Source organism: Thermobia domestica, chromosome 10 (genome assembly GCF_964235325.1).
Source record: "Thermobia domestica chromosome 10, izTheDome1.hap1.1, whole genome shotgun sequence".
NCBI lineage: Eukaryota > Metazoa > Arthropoda > Insecta > Zygentoma > Lepismatidae > Thermobia > Thermobia domestica.
Genome location: NC_137463.1, coordinates 218,603,021 through 218,627,769, shown reverse-complemented (window position 1 = coordinate 218,627,769; position 24,749 = coordinate 218,603,021). Strand labels below are relative to the sequence as shown.

The 24,749-nt window shown below is 34.6% G+C and overlaps 1 protein-coding gene across 3 annotated transcripts in view; it reads right to left on the bottom strand.

The window, feature by feature from the left end:
- The window catches only part of LOC145662993 (fatty-acid amide hydrolase 2-like), a 166,557-nt gene that overhangs the window by 40,621 nt on the left and 101,187 nt on the right, over window positions 1–24,749 (bottom strand). For all 3 annotated transcript variants that reach the window (XM_081729099.1, XM_081729101.1, XM_081729100.1), the window contains 5 exons: window positions 16,711–16,928; window positions 11,506–11,617; window positions 4,424–4,578; window positions 2,894–3,034; window positions 1,089–1,190 (listed from right to left, as the gene is read on the bottom strand). In XM_081729099.1, coding sequence (XP_081585225.1) covers window positions 1,089–1,190; window positions 2,894–3,034; window positions 4,424–4,578; window positions 11,506–11,617; window positions 16,711–16,928 — 728 coding nt within the window. The remainder of the gene's footprint in view (window positions 1–1,088; window positions 1,191–2,893; window positions 3,035–4,423; window positions 4,579–11,505; window positions 11,618–16,710; window positions 16,929–24,749) is intronic.

Genomic DNA, 24,749 nt, shown 5'->3' with positions numbered 1-24,749 from the left:
GCGCCAATTGTACGAGTCCATCTTAATTGTAAAGGGGTATCTACAGCCAACCACGCAAAGAATCGACTTTATTGTCCTTTTGGTATTTTTTTCCTTATCTGTATGTCAGTATGTAAAATATTTATTTGAAGCTATTTGAAATATTTTTCAACATAACATTTTCTTTAATAAATATTCACATTTAAAACACAAAATTCATTTTCGTTTGGCGCCCTCTTCACCTGGCACCTCTAGATCCGGCCCTGAGTGAGCAGCAACAATTTCCGCATCCAATGCCATAAACTTAGTCATATCTTATGACGTAAATTTTACCGAATCAGGGGGTCAAAGAAGGTCACCACGTGATTGGCTAAAACATCCTGTCTGACCAATGAAACAAAGTTGTTTTTCTTACTTTCCCTTCTCCACTGCCGATGATTTTTAACACAGGTGATTTTTTTTAACACTTATGACGTAAGAAGTTTCTTACCAGCTCCTGGTCTATAACTTCAGCTTTTGAAAAATGAAATGAAATCGTTCAGTTTAACGTCCGACGATCGTGCCTTTTAGGCTAAGGGAGACGATGATTAAGGTAAATGAATGACGATGAAAGAATTGGTGGAACGAAGATGTGGGAGGATACTGGACTAGCCCGAAAAGATCCACGGACACGATGCTGTCCACCACAAACTTACTTGGCCAGGGATCGAACCTGGGACCGCACGTACCAGAGGTAAGTGCTCTACCAGTGAGTCACAGTGCCCACCTTCAATTTTTGAGTTACTCTTCAATATCTCAGAGAAAAGGACTGGTTATCCTTCCCTTGCTCTACTTGCCTACTGACCCTGCCTACCTGAATGAGCAGGAACGTGCTTTCAGAAAGAACATCCTCACTCATACTTAAAAAAAAAAAAAAAAAAAAAAAAAGGACAAAATGTAAAACTTAACAAAGAGTATTTTTAAAGATATATTATTTGCTTAGAATTTATAAACCATCGAACACAGTGTTAGTAACTTGGGAGACTTAACCCTTATATTCAGCATACAGCACGTTTAAAAGTGGAACCGGATTTTGACTGTATTGTTAAAGATAATGAAACATAATATACCTCACGATTGGTCAATTCTTCACTGAAGCGTGGAACGCCTTCAACACCTTTCATTTTGGCTACCCATATTGCAGCTGAACTTGACATGTTTTTAATGTGGATCTGAAAAAAATAAATAAATAAATGAGGCGTTAAGAATATCCTAATCAATCAATAATAAAACTTCTATCTCTATGTATATCTATCTATCCATTTATCTATCTATATCTATCTCTCCCCTTCTCTCTCTCTCTCTCTTTCTCTTTATATATATATTCTGGAATACGCTATAAGGAAAATGTACAGCAGCCAGGGCCTAAAACTGAATTGAACACACCAAATTATGGTTTATGCTAGTGTCAATCTAGTAAGTGATGATATGAGGACAAGAGAAAGAAATTACAGGTTTTATTAAATCCCTGCAGGACACGGATTTAGAAGTACATGCAGAGAAAACCAAATACATGGAAATTTGTCGTGACCATAATACTGCAAACTGTATAGGTTAAAACATAAAATGACTGGTTCCAGGGAATAACCGGCTAAGTCGGGAAAAGTACATTTTAGAGGAGAGAAGTTTAAAGGTAAATTTTACAGCAGTTACCTGGTTAATTTTCACATAACTGGTTATGCAAAATGCTGTAACCTCTTCAATTTTCTGATTTTGTCTTAGCCGCTTCTACACAATGTAGAACTCACCAAAAGAAGCTTATACCTGTAAAATCTCAATTTTCAAAAACAGCTGACTTAGCCGGTTATTCACTGGAACCAGCCAAATACCTTTGACAAAGAAGGAATTTTCAAATACTTAGGGTCAATATTAACAGAGCAAAACCATATCCACAAAGCCTGAAATGTTGACTGAAAGCACGGAATTCGTGCTCTTATCCAGTCCAAACTTTTTTGTCTTTGAATTCCGTCGAAAAAAAACGATCGCTTACTTTGAGGGAAGAGCAGATTAAAAGAATTTGAAAACAAAATCACCCTAAAGCAGATTTAAGAGGGATTCGAATGGGAAATGGTGGAATCTTAACCAGGAACTGTATAATCTATACCGCTTACCTAACATTATCAAGGTCATTAATTCTAGGAGGCTCAAGTGGGGAGGTCATGTAGCAAGAATGAGAAACAGCAGGAACGACTTCCAAATTTTAACTGGAAACCCAATCGAAAAAGACCATTAGGAAAACCAAGCTGCAGATTGGAGGATAATATTTATTAAGATATATCTCAGAGAAATAGGAATACAAGTAGTAACTAGATCCAGTTGGCTAAGGATAGAAGTCAATGAACAGCTTTTGTGAATTCCGTATTGAACCTTGGGATTCCGTAAGCCATAATTTATATATATTTATACGTATATATAGGGTGTAACAAAAAGGTACGACAGAATTTCAGAGGTGGATTCCTTATGGATAGACAAATAAAAAGGTTCATATATCCATATATCGGGAAATGCATCGTTACAGAGTTACGGCCATTGAGTTGCCTGACGGTGTGAAATAGTTACATTCTGGCCGCCCCTCAGTATGACTCAATTTAATAGCTCAGCTCCTAATTGAGCTAGGAAGATAATTTTGGTATCAATGTCTTCCTGAAGGATGAACTACGCGTAAACTACATGCAGATATGACGTGTATGTCGTCGAGCGACCCTGTATCCATATCACTTGCAACGAGTGCAGCGAGTATTTCAATATGATAAAGATGGATATCTTTGAATTTTTATATCATGTTTTCGAAATATAAATTCTCTATTAAATATTAATACATAACGACAACTATCAGACAGTAATGTAAAATATATAAAATTATTTAAAACTTTACCTTTTGAGCTTTAATACCATAGGCTTTGTCCAAATGCACCACCATTCGTTTTATACAACCCTTTATTTCTGGATGGACTTCAGACAAGAAAGATCCTCCGTCATCTTCCATGTAATAAAATTTCAGGTTACGTACATCAACCTACATGAAAAAAAAAAGCATTTGAAATTTCAGTGATTGAAAGTTGGATAACAACTATTAATAGAAACAGCAGTAAGCGAAAGAATAAAAACAGTTCTGCACTGCCCCAGAAGCATAATTATATTCTTTGGCTGTGAAAGTTGGTGTTAACTTGCAGAGACCAAAAGACACTAATTTTTTGAAAGCCAAGGTTTAGGAAAAACATTAGGCGCTTAAGTACAAAAGCAAACAGGAAAACAGAGTAAAATACACAATAAGTTCGTGTCCCTCACTAACATAAGATCGAGACATTAATGTAGACGGGACACGCTGCCGCCAAAGTTGAGAGTGTGATACGAAGATGGATCTTTGAGACAAGGGCAACATTAACCTAGACTAGACTGACCTAGTTCAGTGAATACAATAGGAGACAAGAACGAACTTTAGTTTACAGAGGAGTTTCTCAACCCTAGATGGGTCGCGAAGAAAGATGAAAAAGTTAAATGTAATTAGGATCTAGTAGCGGAAAAAAATTTTTGTTAAGATTATCTTGAAAAAGACATTTTTATTTTCATACTTACTCTCAAACTGTTATTCCTATTCCTATATAAGGCTTGCACACATATTCAACTGTAACCGATAAGCAGCAATAATCAAAACGCTTATTACATACTCGAAATTACTTATGGAAGTAGCTGGCAACAGGATGTGCTAAAAGAGGGGCCAGGATATGAGATACTGCATATTTCTGTGGTATCCTGCCCTTGGCTACTTGGGCTTCGGGACAGACTACATAGAAAACTTTGTATTGGTTCTCGGACCACAATTATAGTGATCTTGTGTGTTATAGTTGTACATAACAAGATTGTATAATAAAAGGTTATGGGAGAAAATAAAAATCCTATGTGCTAAACTGCTCTACTTACTACTTTAGCGAACAAATACTCACGCAAAACATGCTTGGCGTTCGGATTCCAAAGCAGCGTTCGTGTTCCTGGGCCAAATTTGCTCGAATTTTTTATTCGAATTACAATTGTTTGAGTCTTGGGACGTTCAGTTTCCGAGGACAACACTGTATATTTATTTAGATTTATAAATGTGAGCACTTAATTTTATCCACTCAAGTGTTAGCATCTCAAGCATAACTATATAGTGTCCATTGTCAAAATACATAAACTAGCCCAGAGTAAGTTACATAAAATAAAATTAGACATGAACTTCAAGTTACAATACAAAAACTGTGTATAGTGTTTAATTTTCCTTTACTGAAAACTTAAACAATAACTAAATTTGATTTTCAGATGCTCACACAAGTGATTCTCTTCTAGGTATATTTACAAAATGATTCAGATGCTCATACAAGTAATTCTCTTCTAGGTATATTTACAAAATGAATTAAGTTTCACTAACCTTGCTGTCAAGTTGCAACCTGTTCACATTCTTGCCAGCTAGTACTTTTAACATCGGTGTAAGATCTGAAGAAAATCGAGACATGGGACCTAAGACCAAAAACGTGTCATATTCTTTCGCAGCTGGAGGATATTGTCCTGTGTTTGACACAATTCCTGCAACAAAAGCATATGATTTCATATATATATATAGGCTTTTCTATGCCCTCGTGTCTTTAATATATTAAGAATATTTATTTACAAGTAAATTTCTTTCCACTACCAATGAGAAACTTGTCGCCTACTTGTGTAATTATTTAATTAGTTAGCCATACATTTAAAATAACAGTTGTGAGAAGAAAATTTATAAATGTCAATCAGGGAAGCTCATCTGGATACTTGACGCTACAAAATGTCAAAGTGCCTCTATTGAATGAATGTAACTTGAATATGCCCGTGAATATCTGCGTAGTGAAGGTTGATTATTATCAGTTATTGTACACATAATACCCTTAATTTTATATGAAATGAAATGAAATCTTTTAGCTTTACGTCCCATGGTTATGCCGGCTAGGCTAAAGGAGACGGTGATGATGAGAAACGAATGCAATGGTGGAATGAAGAAAGTGGGAGGAAACGGGACGGTACTGGACAGAAACGGAACCCCAAGAAAACCCATTTACACCGTATTCGTCCACAAGAAAGTCCACTTGGCGAGGCTGGGATCGAACCAGGGACCCTACGCACCAGAGGTGAGCCAGCGCAACCCTACCCTTAATTCTAATCCGTAAGCTATTCCTTCACTCCAACTTCCTAATTTTTATTTACAAATACGTAGTTCAGAGACCACACGTAACGTGTAAACACTAAACGTCAAATAATTTAGTTCCAGTGTATTATAATGGTCTTACTTTAATCAGTGATAATTTAATTTCTGCACAGATATTTAAGTATATAAGCTACATTAAGAAAACAAGAAGCATACCTAAGATATCTTCTTACATTATTATTAGTGTATACAAAAGAATCGTTAATTCTGCATTTTTTTCATAAAGAAATAACTATATAGGTAAGTTTGGATATAATTTAGTTTTTAATGTGAAGTATAATTTAGTCTTCACCTTCACACTTTTTTTTCCCTTTTATAATCATTTTCAAACGTAAGTAAACTGATAATGAGGACCGTGTTCCTCGAAAGTACTAGTTCAGTTTTGAAACATTTTTGGTCAGTACGAAGCTTTCTATTGTTATTTGCTATATTGTTCTACTTATCTCTTTAACAATTAGATTCCCTAACTTATAGTTTTCCATACAGATTACTCTTTTGAACTACAGGAGAAACGCATGTTACAGAAGGCCTGGGTTCGATTCTTGGTGGTACCTTCCGTGGTTTGGATCTCACATTAAGTTATAGGCCCACGTCTTGCATAGCTTCGGTGCTGAAAATAGACGCTGAACTACAAAACAACTAACCACAGGAGAAACAAATTGGCCATTTTATCTATGTTTTATGCCCTAGTGACCTATTTGGCTACGTTAGATAAAGAAGGTAGAATCTGTTTTCGAGCACAACATTAAAAGACAAATATGTTACAATAATTTAAATTGAGATTCCGTAAATAAACTCAAATATTACCAAAACAGCTTATTTTCTTGTGCATTGTAGATGTAAGTCATCTAGAAAATATAGAATAAAACATCACATTACGATCAGGGCCGGATTAAGGGGGGACTTAGGGAGGCTATAGCCCCGAGCCTCCAGGTGGACAGGGGCCTCCACTCTTATCAAAATCTCAACTAGTGGTGGGCACAAAAACCGGTTTTTCGGTTTTCGGTTTTTCAGAAAACCGGTTTCGGTTTTCTTCAAAACCGGTTCGGTTTTCGACAAAACCGGTTTTCGGTTTTCTCCGAAACCGGTTTGTTTTTTGCCTGATCCGGTTTCGGTTTTCTTCAAAACCGATTCCGGTTTTTTTCCAAAATTTGTTCTATTTCTGACCAGAATGGTGTTTCGTTGTTCTTCGGAAACCGAATCCATTTCCACAGAAATAGTTTTATGTGTTTTCGAAAAGTTTTCACCGAAACCAGTTTCGGTGAAAACCGAACCGGTTTTGGAAAAAAACGAAATGTCGGTTTTTCGGGTTTCGTTTTTTATAGAAACCGGTTTTCGGTTTTTATAAAAACCGGTTTTGCCCATCCCTAATCTCAACTGGCTATCTAAAAGGAATCATGAAGATACAATCATTATCATAAAATAAAATATGACCAAAAATTTCCCTGAACTCTCCTACTGTACTTTCACAGAAATGTATTATGTGAAGTCAGCAGGAGCCTCATATATTTTCTAGCCCCGGGTCTCCAGATGGGTTAATTCAGCCCTGATTACGATTATGAAATTTTAGATTGTTTGGCTATTTAGAACCTTCTATTTCAAAGACAAAGACGGATCAAACACTCTATTGAAATAAATGCCCTTCTAATTAACTATCTTCCAAGAAATATTTATTTCTAAATTTACTTTCTATATGATTATATTTTTTGCACAAGTAAATAACAATTTCGGAGTGAGAACTCCTGTTTTCCTCCAAGTATTACATTTCTTTTTAGTAAGTCTTCTCGGACTATTAGCCAGGTGAAGATATTGACACCCAACGTTTCGAAAGCAAAACATTATATTCATCTTCAGGGATTGTAATGAAGAGACCGGAGATGTGGGCAGGTATATATGTTGACTATTCAGGGGAAGAGCTACGAATGGAGGATTGTGATTGACTGAAAAATGCTGGCTCCTGATTGGCTGTTGTTTTGGCTAAGAAAAAATGCTTTGTTGAATTTATATTTTTTGTCCCTGAAAAGGGCCGACCAGATATGGCTGAGTTGAAACTCATTATCTCTACTGAGACTGTTCCTTTCCCGTGAGATAACTATTGCTTCCTTTGTTATTCTGTCCCAAAAATTGCTGCACTAGGCTACTATGGTGGTATTTGTAAAATCAATTCTGCGTCCAAACTCTAGGCTATGCTCTGCTAGTCCTGAATTTTCGGGTTGCTGAAGTCTTATGTAGCTGTTATGTTCTTTGCATCGTTGTCTCGAATGAAAAGTCTGCATTCAAAACGTCAGATGTCAATACCTTCACGTAGCTGACAGCCCGAGAAGACTTACTAAAATCACGTTACCAGGAAATATTCAATTCTTTCCTCATTACATACCTGTCATACGAAATTGTTCTTAATTTCAAAATACGTTATTTTCTTACCGCAAACTATATCAGTGGTTCACTTTCAAGCATTATTTACTTTTGCAATACATTTTGTCCAATTAGATACTGTAACCTAGAACATTTGTTTCTCGTGTATCATAATTAAAGGTATGTGAATTTTGAATTTTCCCCTTGTAATCTTTTAAGAAAGATCTTTCTCAAAGGAACACATTTATCTTTAAAATACGTTATAGAACATAATTCTCCACATAATTATAAATATTAAGAATACCGGTACAGTGACCGGTTTCTGAAGGCCATAAATAACGATTTTTTTTACACTTATCCATTACATACATTAAGACTAGAACTATGCAATGTCCCGTGTTCAAATGTCGAAAATCCATATCCAAATATCAAAGAACTGTCGCAACGTCGCTATAGCAACCCGATATAATTTCTGGATATTTATATTTCAATATTTAAAAATATCGAACGATTGACCAATACATTGAAATATGAAAGAAACCTAATTTCGAGAGATTTCCTTATAATATTTGAAAGTATTATTCGGATTGTCTTGATTATCTTCATAAAATTTAATTTATAATATATGAAAGAATTTCTTATCATGAATCATTAGCTTTTGCACCTCATGACATATTTTATCAAATTTATACGAAATAATGGGTAGAAGATTAATAGAGGTATCCACTGTTTTCTCCAAACCACTATAACAATTTAACATACATTAAAATAAAGTTTCGAGGTAATAACTGATTATAATATCAATGTACTCGTTACATAATCAAAGTCTGATGTAAATAAACAATATTTTCTACTACTGTAAGGCTATATTAATCGGAAATGAAACATAAGATTCCAAGCCAGAACTGAAAATTAATGATTGTAACATTATTGTAATATTTTTATGTCAACAATATACGGTAAAAATGGAATAGAACTTAAATATATTTCATTGTTATTTTATTTTATTTTTTTTAACTATTACTCTTAACACTCACTCTGCCTTTTACCTACTACGTGCCTCATTGTCCATGCCAAGGCTGCTATACTTTCTTCGCTGTGCTCCTTCTTGGCGGGATGCTGATCTACTGGAATGCTATGACAACACCTTGAAAACCGGTCTAGAATCTATCCTGAATTGTTCACTCAACAATAACTCTTGGCTGCAGGCGTCCCTTCCTGTTAACCACGGAGGTCTCGGCATTCGTCGCGCCATGGATCTGGCTATTTCATCCTTTCTGTCTTCATTCTATGGCGCTAAGCCATTGATCGAGACCATTCTCCAACAAGATCTTAGCCTAGTATCGGATTCGGATGTCAACGATAGCATTGCTAAGTGGTCATCTATAGTGAGATCATATCCCCCTGACCTTGATAAGAGAGGACTACAATCCTCTTGGGATGATCCTCTTATAAATAATCACTTTTCAGCTCTACTTCAGTCATCCGATAACCCAGAAGATAAGGCCAGACTTCAAGCTACATCATCTCCAGAAGCAGGCGCTTGGCTTCATGCTATCCCGTCACCTTCTTTAGGATTACATCTTCCCAATGATAGTTTTCGAATTGCCAGTGCACTGCGTTTGGGAGCAGATGTTTGCGAACAACACAGATGTCCTGCCTGTAGAAGTGTCGTAGACAAGAAGGGCCTTCATGGACTCTCCTGTGCCAATAGTGCGGGCAGACATTCACGCCACTCCAGCGTCAACGACATTATCATGAGGGCACTAATTTCAGCAGGAGTTCCTTCTATATGTGAACCGTTGGGATGCAGTCGTGCAGACGGCAAGAGGCCAGATGGTATGACTCTAATACCGTGGAAGAAAGGAAAAGCACTTCTATGGGATTTTACTTGTTCCGACACCTTCGCCCCTTCAAATATACATTCTTCCTCAGCACAAGCTGGCAACGTGGCTGCTCGCCGGGAAACAGAAAAGCGCAGGAAATATAGCAATTTACTCGACAAATATCATTTTGTCGCTATAGCTGTCGAATCGGGTGGTTCATGGGGTCCCGAAGGCCTTAACTTTATAAAAGAAGTTGGTCATCGCATTCGTTTATCGTCAGGAGATGCTAGAGCAACCTCATTTCTACTGCAACGCATCAGCATGGCAGTACAAAGAGGGAACGTTGCATCAGTTTTCGGAACGCTACCCTCTGGTAAGGAACTGGAGGAGATCTTTTGTTTGTAATCTCGACGAAGGTTTGAGGATGCTGTTGTGAGGCTTATCACAATAACGCGTATTAGTGAATAATTATATTTTAATAATCTGTAAAATGTAAATTGTGCACTGTTCAAGGAATGTAATATTTTGTAGTTTTGCCAGCGGACTTAATGCAAAGTGGGATCTTATTGTTGTCTAATTTCTAATTTTAATTAACTTTGAATGTTACAAATTTGAATGAGGCCGTCGGTTTTAACAATATTTCATTGTTAAATTTTAATGTAAATAATCTTTTTATTAAAGCTACAATCACAAGTTTCATTGTTATTTGACGTTAAATATGAACACCATTGAATTTTTAAATTTAAATATGTAATTATAACGTCAAAAGAAAAACTATTGTAACTATTAAATATAAAACAATTCTTCTCAGAGTATAAACACTTCATCCAGTTCCTTGCCAGGTGGTAAAGTGCCAAGGACCGACGAGACGTCACTACGTTAGATAGAAACGGATATGAGCTGTATTAGATAAGATGTGGGGCGAACTTCACCGGAAAAACACAAGAAATGCGTCTTCCTACCTCCCTAATGAATTCAAGACTTCTTGCACTCCAAGCACCACTGGTTTCAATAGCGATTGGAGTGAAAACAAACTTTTCGAGAAGGTTGTTGTATTTTCTTTGCTTTCCAGCTTCTCTGCGATTAGCAAATTATTTTATTTTATTTCTGTATTATGATTTACAATAACTAGCTGGTTCATATTAGCTTTGATATCTTAGATAGCTTGAATTAGAAAAACCAATCACTGAACAAAAGCAACGTTTATTTTAAAATAATAACTGTGTGACAGTTTCGCCAATTAACTAAACATATTGGCTTCACCAGGCACTGTAGAAACAAGAGAAAAAAATGAAATGAAATCTTTGAGTTTTACGTCCCACGGTTATGCCGGTTAGGCTAAAGGAGACGGTGATGATGAGTAATGAGTCAAATGGTGGAATGAAGAAAGTGGGAGGAAACGGGAGAACCCCGAGAAAACCCACGCACACGGTGTTTGTCCATCACAAAGTTCACTTGGCGGGGGCTGGGATCGAACCCGGGACCCCAAGCACCAGAGGTGAACGCTCTACCACTGAGCCACCGCGGCCCCCTAGAAACAAGAGAGAGTTACATCTAAATATAACAGGATCCCGGAAAATTGTTCTGACACGGGGCATAATATTAACTGGTGCGAGATTGAAGTGTTAGCAGGGGAACAAAAGAAGTTAAGTGGAAGGAGGCCAGATTCATTGAAAAGGAGAAAAGTTGTGTTATGAATTGGAATACAGGACTTAAAATTGACGAACAGTTGGGGCAAGCTATTGGAAAAACTTACATAATTTATAGCTTAGTTTTCCACTGGACCAGGGAGGGGAACGGATCTGTGGTGTCTAGTTTCACTTTTGTCAACTTTTGTTACGATTGGCTGAGTCAGTTTTGATCAGCCAATCAGCGTTCAGAACCATTTTCCAGGATCCTGTTATACTTAGATGCAACTCTCTCTTGTTTTTACTCTGTCTGATGAAGCCAATATGTTTAGCTAGTTGGTAAAACTGTCACACAGTTATTATTTTAAAATAAACGTTATTTTTTTCAGTAATTTATTTTTCTAGTTTAAGTTATGATTTACAATATATTTCGCGCGTTTTCAAGAATAAAGGAAAAAAAACTCACCTGTAGTTGGTTTGTGACCAAAGATTCCATTGAAGAAACAAGGCATCCTAATAGAACCACCAATATCAGAGCCAACTCCCATTGGTGAACCTGCAGCAGCCAATAAACATGCCTACAAAGTAAAACGACAAATATACTGAGAATTTCGAAATTGAACGACACGTAATTTTGTACATCAGCAACAAATAAGATTTCTGATGTTTTCCAAATTATTGTTATTATTACACATAATTTTTGATAACTTTGTCTTTGTGTCGATTAAGCATAGGTTTTCCTGTGACACCAGATATGACAATTGACATGAAATTATGGACAGGATAACAAAAGCTTTATTCTAAATAAATTACTAAAAACCCAGCAGAAAATTATTCAAGCATTAAAGACTGCAAATTGTCCACGGCAATAGAAAATAACAGAAGTTCAAGTAACGAAATAAAGGTATTTTTGTTATTTTTGTACTCTAAAGCAAGCACATAAAAAAAAAAGCTCATGATCTTAAGTTAAAAAGAGAACATGATTGGCTATAAAAATGACATTGCAGCTTTAGAAGATTATTAATTCATTATTAGTGATTCAGGACTACGAATTCGACGTTCGACATTTGATGCTTTCTTCAGCATTTAAGTTTAGGCATTCAACGATCTTCTCTTTTTCTTTCAACAATGAAAACTAAAGATTCTAAAGACGTCAGTCATCATTAAAGACTCTTCGTTCTTGCCTGTAATCTGTTAGCATCTGTGGGGATAAACTGGATAAACAGCCATCACCTTGAGAGATCATAGTTGGACACTTCACCATTAAGATAACCAGTGGTCAGTGCAGTCTTCATTTAAGCACCTTCACTCATCTACCCTTGGAAACTTACTCCCAGAAACATCATTATCACCTGCCAAGCTTTTGTTCAAAGCCAAGCACCAATAGCTAGACCGCTTCAAAGATCCCAACCATTGCTTAAAAAAAGACAGCATGTCAGGCGACAGGACTTAAGACCAGTAAGCTCAAGAAAATAGGCAACTAATTAACTTTGGTATAGTGCGCATTCTTTAGTGAAACTGTACAAGTCCAATATTTCTAACAAAACATGGGTCTACGTACCAAGACATGCATCCTCAATTATATTTATATACTAGCATCAATACCCGCTTCCCTGGGTTAAATTAAGAAAAAATAGTGACATATTTTGTTAGTCAGTCACTTTTTACTATTACTAAAGCGCTCCTTGATATTGGTCATTTTCGATAATTTTTATACATCCCCTCTCCTCCCCATGTTGCAGGCCACGGCATCGGAAGTGTCATTGTTCATCTCAGCGACCCCGAGAAGTATGAATTCGACACTGATATTGGTAATTTTGATTATATATATATACACAAGGTGTTTCAAAACAACACCGACAACGTTTGGGAAGTGATTCCTGACACCAAGACAAGACAAAAGTATAGACCAACCTGGGTGCACAAATGCTTCTTTTCAGAGTTATAGGCTGCCAAAAACATAAACTTTAAAGGCCCATAGCTCCAATACTCTGGGACCTACTGTAGTCGGGTGAAGACTTCACTTAGGAACTAGTATGTGCCCTATCCAAATATCCAAGTTTCAGAATCCTGCGGTATTTCCGCAACAGTTTTTATAAAGGTAGTTGGTGAGTACTTTCAATTAAATGCCCGTAACGAAACTCCCTTTATAAAAATTGTTAATTGAAAATTTGATCGGTCCTGTGGTTAAAGAGTGATGAAGTCAGAAAGACGGTCACTTTCATTTTTATTCTTTTTACATGTATCTTCCCCCTCCCCTATGTTCCACAGTAAATGTGAAATAACGAATACATCCCAGGCCCGAACCTTGTCTATGTTGAAAATTTGATCAAGATAGGTCTGGTGGCTTAAGAGTTATTAAGTTTTATTTATTTTTATAGATTTCTCCCCTCCCTCCCCCTCCCCTAAGTTCTACAGTTAAAGTATAATGATAAAAACCACCTTATATCTGAACCTCATCTATGTTGAAAATTTGATTGAGATCGATCGGGTGGTTCAAAAGTAATTAATTCACGAACATAGTCACTTTTATTTTTATATTTATTGATTTTTGTATATCTCCCCCTCCAACCCCTTCCCTACGTTGCTCCGTCAAAGTGAAATGATAAAAATCATCCCAGTCTCGAACCTCATCTACGTTGAAAATTTGATCGACATCGGTCCGGCGGTTCAGGAGATTACGGGTCACAAACATAGTCACTTTCAATTTTATAATATAGATATCAGGTCTTCTAAAAATGGCGCCCACGGACAACGGAGCACTATTCTACACGCCAAAATAAAGCGAAAATACTATTTGATGGTATGCTCTCCGGGGCCTTCTTCAGCCGCTATCGGGAATCAAAATTTCACAATGTGGCAACGTCGCAGATTAACTTGGAGCCATTAGCATTACTCTACAAATACAACAAGCAGTTGAATCGATTGCTACACTAATAATTGATGCTAGTGTCAATCAATATCGAGTTTAGCTGCCATCTGGAAAGAATCGATATAACTATTTGGTAGACTGGTAGATCTAATCTATAGTTCATTCTTTGCGTCGTTGCCACATAGTGCAATTTGTGCTCCAGACGAGGACTCGAAAAGTATACAAATATATATATTGCTTTATTTTGACTTGTAGAGTAATGCTCTGTGGTCCGTGGGGGCCATTTTTAGAACAACCGATAGTTATTTGAATTTAAGATTGCCTATTTAACATGCACATTTTCAAATAATTGATTCTTTTTGTTTACTATTGACTTTTAATGTCAGATATAACCACTATGCCATCGATATTATAAATTAGACCCATATAATAATATCTAAACCTAGTTATTATACAATTCGTAATTTTACATTGCATTCACATCTTGTTTACAATCCAGATTCAACATGTGCGAACAATCGCTAGACGTCCCCGCCCTTCTGTACACCTATGAATATACACACAGCCATCACTATGTCCGAGGCAGAAACAACTCTCATCGTCGAACACAATCGCTGAACAATTCAAACGTGAAGACCAAGAAGCAATCCTGCGAAATGATACCCTGTTCTCTCTCAGCCCTACTACAGCCAGCTCAAAGTTATTCAATCGCATAATAGACATTCGTCGGAGCCGTATTGATACTGTACATAAAAACTATGATTTACACTGAATTTCCACACACAATTACTCTCGTGTTGTTTGATGATCTTAAAACTACTAACAGCATGTCATCTATTATCAACATGCACTCTACAGTGGCCGGCGCTAGAAGCTTTAAAACTAACATCACGATGCCCTCTACAGACAAACTCTGTGGTGCGAATTTCATTCGATTGATTTGATTTGATTTTGAGTTTAACTTCCCTTTCAGCAGCGAGGCTATATGAGACGTGGACCTACTGATTAACGTGGAATCCGAACCACATGAGCTCCCGCCGGGGAATTTCACTCGAATCGCGTGATGTCGCTATTATGAAATAAACGAGATATGAACCATGATCCTACGATAAATAGCAAGGAATCAGTACCTGCTTGATTGAAAGTCTAAAATTTACCTCAAAAAGCGAGGATCTTGTAAAGTTTAAACTGTCATATATATAAGATAATTATTGAAGTAGAAGCAATGCTTCAATTCCGTAGGTGAATGCTGTATTAATAGATATTTAAATAAGTAAGTGTCCTTTAACTTCCAGATTTCAAGCATATTAAAAATCGATAGATTTTTTTTTTTTTTTTTTTTATGATTTGCCTGTAGTATATAAAAAGCAAAAACAAAAATATATATTGTCAAACCATTGTATAAGATAAGAGATCCTAGTATTGTCTACGTTAATATCAGGATTTTATCCTCTGATTTTATTGAATTATATATTTCCACTCTTATCGTCAGACTCATAATATTTATTTTTCTTCTAGTCAAAAAACTTGGTTCTCTTCTATATATCTACACATTGATATATTTTATACTACACGTACAGTAGAAAACATAAATGTTTACCTATCACTTGATTCTTTTTACCAATAACTTCGGAGTAAATTAGTCGATTTTAGTAAAGGTTTCCTAACACACAAAGAATAAACTTTGGTGAACGTTAGTGTGAATAAGAACTTCTTCCAAAGCATTCAAAATAATAATAATAATAATAATAATAATAATAATAATAATAATAATAATAATAATAATAATAATAATAATAACGATGGAAAACCGTTCCTGTTTTTTTGTTTACAAATGTATAATCTAAAGCAGTAGTCGCCAAATCGTCGATCGTGAGCTATTAGTAGCTCGCGGGGACATTTTCGGTAAATCGCGTTAACGCTCCGGTTGGCTAACCTTGATTCCTCTACTGAACTAATGCTAACTACAGGGGTCGCTGATGACAACACTGCTTGTTTCTCCCGCACAACTGCCATTATCAGCTTCATCTTACAGTTGATTGTATACGCGTGGAGTTGTGCACGTTATGTTTTCGTGTGTATATTAGACATTTGCTAAACGTTGCTTTTCGTATGTATATTAGACATTTGCTAAACGTTGTTTTTCGTGTGTATGTTAGACATTTGCTAAACGTTGTTTTTCGTGTGTATATTAGACATTTGCTAAACGTTGTTTTTCGTGTGTATATTAGACATTTGCTAAACGTTATGTTTTTCGTGTGTATATTAGACATTTGCTAAACGTTATGTTTTTCGTGTGTATATTAGACATTTGCTAAACGTTATGTTTTTCGTGTGTATATTAGACATTTGCTAAACGTTATGTTTTTCGTGTGTATATTAGACATTTGCTAACTTCGATAGTTTGATTTCAAATTTACTAGAAATGTAAGTTTATAGGCAATAAATGTAGGGTAAGTTTGGCGACCACTGATCTAAAGTGTATCAGACCCAAAACAAATAAATAAACATTATTTAAACTATTTTCAAATGAATTAAGTATCAGCAGGAACAAAATAATGAGAGAATAACAGATAATCCGGCTGGCAGTCTAGTAAAAACTCAAATTCCGATTTCCCACTTGAAAAGTCGTTGCCCTATGAATTGAGTTGCAAGCTGGTATTGTTGTCGAAAGCTCAATTACTTGAGTAACTAGGAAAATAGAGTTCGGATTTCTCCATAACTCCAGCGATCAGATTTTCAGTGTTATTCTATTCAAACAATCGACACAATCTGTTCCTTTTAAATATGGAAATTTACCTCTCCACCAGACGATCCTCCAACAATATGATTGGTGTTGTAAGGATTATTAGTTCGACCATAGATCTTGTTATGGCTCTCCCACCACATACACAGTTCTGAAACGTTGGTTACAGCAAACGGAATGGCTCCAGCCTTTCTCATTAGGTCGATTACGTCACTGTCCTTGTCTCCTTTGATATTCCTTCTCTTGTATAATCCCGCTGTGAAACTCATACCTAAAAAAACACACATAAAATTTAAAAAGACTAGTTGAGATAATCATGCAGAAAACTACTTAAGAGCCTGACATACTAAAAATAATACAAAATTTACCATTTTTCTTTTGCTTGTTCTTCATAATTGAAAGAAGATAATGAAATACAACTTACCACACTCATAAATAATGTTATTCTACAAAAGAAAATATGAACCTGAAGAATTTTCAGTGTTGCCACCCATAGAAATTACAGTGTTGCCAGAATAACATTTCCCCCAAAATCTAAATTAAGGTAGCGACTAGAGGAACGAACTCAACTACATTTGATTACGTATCAAGTTGTTTTGTAATCCTGTGAAGTACTTTTTAAATAACATTATTTAATTTTAATAACTGTATGTTAAAATTATTTTGTTCATTACAAACTAAATACAACTATTATTTAGAAAGTAGTTCACAGAATTCCAAGACAACATAATACGTAATCAAATGTAGTTGAGTTCGTTCCTGCCTTAATTTGGATTTTGGGGAAAATGTTATTCTGGCAACACTGTAATTTCTATGGATGGCAACACTGAAAATTCTTTATATTTTCTGTTGTAGAATAACATTATCTATAATTGTGGTACGTTGCATTTCATTACCCCCTTTCACTTATGAAAAACAAGCAAAAGAAAAATGGTAAATTTTGTATTATTTTTAGTATGTCAGGCTCTTAAGGAACTAAATTGACACACGATTCACAAACATTAACTTAAACTTTGTTATAAATTTTGCTACAATTTAAGATACGTGACTAGGGTTAATAGTTTTATCTTTTCAACATTCGCTTTATTTTTTGAGAAAAAAATTATAATTATCTTGCCATTTATAATCAATTAGTTTTATTTTATAATAATTTAGCGAAAGGATTTGAGGACAAGTGGCTATGTGAAATTGTTTTTAATCATTTGAATATAGTACATTTCAAGTGGAGTTAAACGCGTTAAAGTTCTTGTACTTTTTATTTCATTAAAGTCAACACGCGTGCATCAGTACCATAACATGTGATTGTATTATATTGTATTGTATTTTCGTCCTTTTTTCATACACTTAGCACTGTATTACAATGCATATGAAGTAGACACGTCATTTATATATAAACAAAAGTAAAAGAAACAATAATACAGTAATTTAAATTACACACACTAGTGTAATAACTTTGCCTTACTTTTTGCATGATATAATCTTAAAAATACAGTTAGAGTCAGTGGCGGATCTAGAAGGTAAAAACTAGGGGGGGGGGTCAGCCAGAACCCAGACTATGATAGATATATATAGAAATCTTTGCATTCATTATATATATATATATATATATATATATATATATATATATATATATATATGTGTGTGTGTGTGTGTGTGTGTGTGTGTGTGTACTGAAATGCTAAAAATAAGTAAAGACACTAATTAGCTGTAGATCATGTGAAATATTAATGTAGTTAGTAATTCATATATTCCCCTACCGAGTAAAAGCAGTGTTGTAATGAATATTTTTGGAGTTCTTTTTTGAATTTAGCACAGAGTGCTGAGTCTTTATATCTTTGAGAAGTTTATTGAAAAGTATATTTACACCCCTTTTCATATAATACAGTACTATGTTCTGCAACAGAAAATTTTTGTTTGTTTCTTATATTACGATTATGCTGTTGTACTCGCGTAAGGATACCCTCTAGGCGTCTCTTTATAAATATCAGTAAATTTAAGATATACAAATAGAGTAATGGAAGTATACGATTTTTTTTTAAATGTATTTAATGTTTCCAGTGACCTCTTGGCTTAGTAATTGCCATCATTCTTATTATTCGTTTCTGTATTATAAAAATCACTTTGGTTTTGTATGTATGATGAGTTTGAACATCACATAACCAAGTTACACTTCTGTAAATCTGCATCATTCTGATTAAATTACAAATAATTTCAAGTAGGATACACCTTATTCCTTTTAACTTTCCAGTGAAGTGTATGATGTTATTATGAACATTCAGGTTTCTATACTATACCATAAGATTAAAATACGATTGGCACCAGAAGCTGTGTTTAAGATGCTTTGAGAAAAGCATTAAATCGACGCTGATGATGACTGTTCCTCAGTCGAAAATTTCCGTAATTAAATAATTATTTCGGGCAATGCACTATCCAACTGGACCATACGGATCTGCCGGGTCTGGCCAGAGGAAAGATGAGTGATCATTCGAACTCACTAGATGGTGTTGACTACGGCGTCCAGTCAGCGTCGTGAGAACAATTGGGGAGCCACTTGAAAGGAAGAAATAGCGAATTCCCGTCTAGAAAATCAGCATTAACAGCGAGGGAGGCCGACGTGGTGATTACACATAAACCCAAAGTATGAATATCACAAACCGGCTAGTTTGCTCTGAACCTCTAAGAGCTGTCGTGACAGGATTATTATTATTATTATTATTATTATTATTATTATTATTATTATTATATTAAGTTGAAATAAATATTGAAATGTTTTGTTTGGTAGAGTCCTAAATAACAAATCGAGATTTAAACCCATCACCTTTTATAAGTTTTGTACAAAGTTCTTGTAAGTCTCTAAATGTTTCCACGGTTCATTAAGGTCTTCGGCACATAAAAGTGGCCTCGGAATAAAAGGTTTAATTGTCTTCAGTTCGTAGTGGCCTTAGACAGGTAACAAAGGGAACTCCTTCGCCGATTCCAGCCTCAAGAGTGGATCGAATAATGAAGACACTACTTTAGTGCCTAAACATAGGTACTAGAACTTAAAGGGTTAAAGAACATCTCCTTTGCTCATTTTAGCCTCGGGAGATAGTTAAAGGAATTCTCCATAGCTCATAGCAACCCCGGGAGAATGTGGCTAAAGAAATTATCTTTCGCTCATAGCAGCTCAGAAAATGGTTTTAAAGGAATTCTCCATAGCCCATGGTGGTTCCAGGAGAAAGTGTTAGTGAGTGAGCGATTAGCGATAAACTGATAGCTTTCTCTTCTTGAGTCTTCTTTTATATGCATCTACTTGAAGGGGAGACCCATGCAGTGTTGCCAATTTAGGGATTTTGTCGCTAAATCTAGCGATTTGATCATATATTTTAGAGACAAAATTTGTTTCGTTTACCATTGTTAAACTCGGGATTTAGCGACTTCTGAAATGTCGTGCAGCGAATAAACTAGCATTATTTCCATTAGACTTAAGATTTCTAGCGCCTTTTCACAGTAAGTTTAGTGACTTTATTGTTAAAGTTGTTGGCAACACTGGACCCATGGAGGGAGGTCGGCCTTCTTTGTATTTTTTTTTTCCGAATCCTCTTCGTGTCTTCCTGGTAGGTCTCCTTCCGTCATCTGCTACTGTTTATATTTGAACGTAATAACAGGTATTCGTAGTAAAAACATTCTTTCGTATTAAAACCGTGTGGTTGCTGAGTGTGAAGGTATGGAATTGTACAATATATTGACGTATGCCAAATCTGAAGTTAACATACGACAAACTCTTGATTATTAATAACAAATTAATCACACAGGATTAAAAAATTGAATTCAATTCAATTCAATTTACTGTATCCTTAGATCATATAGTACATGATATTGGATTTATCAATTTGCAAGCATAATTACCAAAAAAAAAAGAGTAAATTCCTTATTTGACATTTTAAAATTACTATAAGATAGAACAAGTTTGTCAAAACACAAGGCGAAGAAAGAAAAAAAGACAAAAGGAGAGAAAATCACGTATTTGAAATAAAAAAAAGGATCATGTTTCAGAATTATTATTATTCCTATCAATTGTTCCATTACTATCGGTATAGTTGGATTGATAAAATTATCATATTATTAAAGAAATGAACAACAATAGGAAGTCATTTCTATGGTACCAGTTATTTTATAAGAGAATTCCACCATCTCGTCCAAAATTTCAGTATCGTAAAATGAAATCAAAAGAAACAAAACTTGTAAAAAAAAAAAAAAAAAAATGTTCTACTCTTTCCAAGTTGAAAAAATTTAATTTATTTATGGTTATCTAATGTCTCTTACGTTTGTTGACAATGATTTAATTCATTATAGGTAGATAGCATGCAAGCGTCCCAATAATTTATTTGGCAATATTGGTATCATGTATTGCTATTATATGTTTTATCAGAATCTTTCATTCTACAAGCAACGGTATGCTTGTGACGGCGTGGTAAGTACATTCATATAGTACTATGTTCATTTAGCAGGAAGTACATTCATATAGTATTATGTTTTATTTCACAGAAAGCACATTCATATAGTATTTTGTTTTAGCAGTAAAAATATTCATATAGTATTATGTTTTATTTAGCAGTAAGTACATTCCTATAGTGTTATGGCTTATTACGTAGTAAGTACTTACATTCATACAGTATCATATTTTATTTCGCAGTAAGTACGCACATTCATATAATATCAGGTTTCTTCGCGGTAACTTATTTATAAATTGTGAGATAAACAGAAACAAAGCTAAATTGTCTTTGTATCAATCTTATCCACATGTAGCTGATCAATCATGCTGGAAAAAAAAACATTATAACTTTATTTCTTGCATTTGTTGTTGTTTATTATTATTGACATTATTACCATTTAGGTAATTATTGTAACAATAAATATTTATTCGTCTCAGAAGTCAAATGTAATTTATTTATAATAAGAATTTATATTTATTTAGTAATTTTGTTTTTTATCGAGAAACCCAATATTCTTTTCTAATTTTTATACGTATTTCATGTAGCGTTTCTATTTGGCGCGTTTCTATTATGCTGCGACTGGCATAACGAATAGAAATACCCATTTTAAAAAATCCACAGTTATATGTTACTTAAGACGAATATGCTGCGAAACATTAAAATGTAAACGAAAACAATTTGTGATAGATCATACTTTACGATCTCGGAGGCCAGAATGGGTCTTGAGTGTACAGTATTTCTACTTACCCGTATTGCGGTAATTATCTTCTTGATTAAAGATAATTACAATTACATTACCGCATACTTTTTATTATTTTTTTTGTTTGTTTTACTTTGGAAAAAAATTGTATGCCAAATTGAAAAAAAATAAATAAATATCCTAAATTCTAATTTACTTGAAATATTAAAAAGTAACTTTCTGTATAGAATTTATTTTACCCAAATAGCTAACAGGTTATTAACAACAAATTGGTTACGTACCAATATATGCTTCCGTAGAAAAACTAAATTTTCTTTAAACGTATCGAAACAACACGTTCGTTTCGTCTTCACTGGTAAGGTGACAAAGATAAAAATGGATGAGAGAAATATGGTATGGGAAAAGGAATACATACCACCAAAATAAATATAACGTTATGTATGGGTACTAAAAACGACGAGCAGAGCACTTTGAACGAAAGAAAGAGTTGAGTTGGAAGAAGCACGTTGTCTATGCTACGTCACTGTTGCCAAATCCAAAGAACACATCAAAGGTAGGTAGTAACCAGATTTTATCAATGTTGCCAAAATCGACATTTAAAGCCGGTTTATATTTATAAATAAAGAATATGTTACCTTATCATTGAAGATGGAACTAGCTTGTTGTTCCGATATATTTGGAAAATATTTAGTTTTCTAACGGGAAGATATATTGGTAAGTAACTAATTTTTTGTCAATTTGAAGCATCCGACATAATTTTAAAGCTAACAGATTATGTTTATTTCTATGCAATGAATAGTCTTGTCTTCCATTCTTTTCTAAATTATTGGGAAATATTTAACTACACACTGCAATTCTTCCGGATTTTAAACAGACATTTTCTTTAAACGAAGGAGTTTCACAGGGCATCTTAATGTCACTATTCGATTAATATGTCTTATCTTTGAACAATATTACAATTAAGTAAAAATTAAAATTTAATTGTTAATCATAATTATGGGATATATCTCATTAACCAGAAAGTGCACTGTCGTCTCGCTATTGTAATAATTAAAATCTTCGTTCGTGTGTATTTCAGTATCACTTTCATCTTAATATGTGGCGTGATTATCGTACAGCATTAATTTTTATATTCACTAATTGTCTTTCTCCATTTTCTCAAAAACTACGCATGAGGTTTTACGCTCACGCACATTATTTTGTTCAGCTCAATAAGATGTATCGATTAGTATATGTCTCATTTTCGGACTTTTTTTCCTTTCTCTTACACGCTCTAATCATAGTGTAGAATTTCTATATTCTATTTGTTAAATATGAATGGGAAGAGTTCCTTATCTCTTAAGATTGAATCTATTGTTATCTGTCTTCTAAGAGTGATAGAAAAATACATTGTTAAGTAGCAGATTGTATCTCTTGTTGTCCGTCTTCTAAGAGTGATAGAAAAATACATTGTTAAGTAGCAGATTGTATCTCTTGTTGTCCGTCTTCTATGTCCATCTTCTAATGGTGATAGAAAAATACATTGTTAAGTAGCAGATTGTATCTATTGTTGTCCGTCTTCTAATGGTGATAGAAAAATACATTGTTAAGTAGCAGATTGTATCTATTGTTGCCCGTCTTCTAATGGTGATAGAAAAATACATTGTTAAGTAGCAGATTGTATCTATTGTTGCCCGTCTTCTAATGGTGATAGAAAAATACATTGTTAAGTAGCAGATTGTATCTATTGTTGCCCGTCTTCTAATGGTGATAGAAAAATACACTGTTAAGTAGCAGATTGTATCTCTTGTTGTCCGTCTTCTAACAGTGATAGAAAATTACATTGTTAAGTAGCAGATTGTATCTCTTGTTGTCCGTCTTCTATGTCCGTCTTCTAATGGTGATAGAAAAATACATTGTTAAGTAGTAGATTGTATCTATTGTTGTCCGTCTTCTAATGGTGATAGAAAAATACACTGTTAAGTAGCAGATTGTATCTCTTGTTGTCCGTCTTCTAACAGTGATAGAAAATTACATTGTTAAGTAGCAGATTGTATCTCTTGTTGTCCGTCTTCTAACAGTGATAGAATATTACATTGTTAAGTAGCAGATTGTATCTATTGTTGTCCGTCTTGTAATAGTGATAGAAAAATACATTGTTAAGTAGGAGATCGAATCTATTGCTTATTTTATTTAATGGTTGTTTAGATAGATAAATAATAAATAAATAATAGTGGCGAAGCGTAGATCCAAGTTAAACGAATAACGTACGTAACATTAATTTAACACAATCCAGACACTTTCACTATATGCTTCATCATATAAGGAGATATTGAAATATGAAGAAAATAAGACGAAGAATGTTTTATAGTATTTCCTCTGTCCCTACATTTTTCTTTCCATCTATCTTTATATCTTTTCCACTATCTAATGGATCGTTGCAGTGAAAATACTTGTAGTTTACTTTTGTATTTTTTAAAAGAGGTTTGGTTTACCAAAACTATATACTATATACAGTCTGTGTGTCCGTCTGGAGACTCAAAATCTCAAGAACTATCTGATGGATCACCATCAATTTTGGTCGGTCTGTAGAAGGTCATACGTTAGAACCGAATTCGTTAATCCGTCTATCGAAAGAAGAAACAATCAATTAGTTTCGGTTTTAACGTTGATCACTATTGAGCGAAAACGTAACGAAAAGCGCTTTCCTGCAATCGATCAAACGTCCCAAGAACATATTCTATCTCGATCCCTAACTCTCTACTAAAACCAGAAGTGACAGAAATTCAATATAGCTTCCGGTTTCAATATTGATCTATTATAGGCACAGGCGTGCGCAACGTGGGTGCCATGGGTGCCTTGGCACCCCCATTAGACAAACCTTTGTTATGTAGAATTATTACGAACTAAGAAGAGATTACATGTAAATTATTTCCTG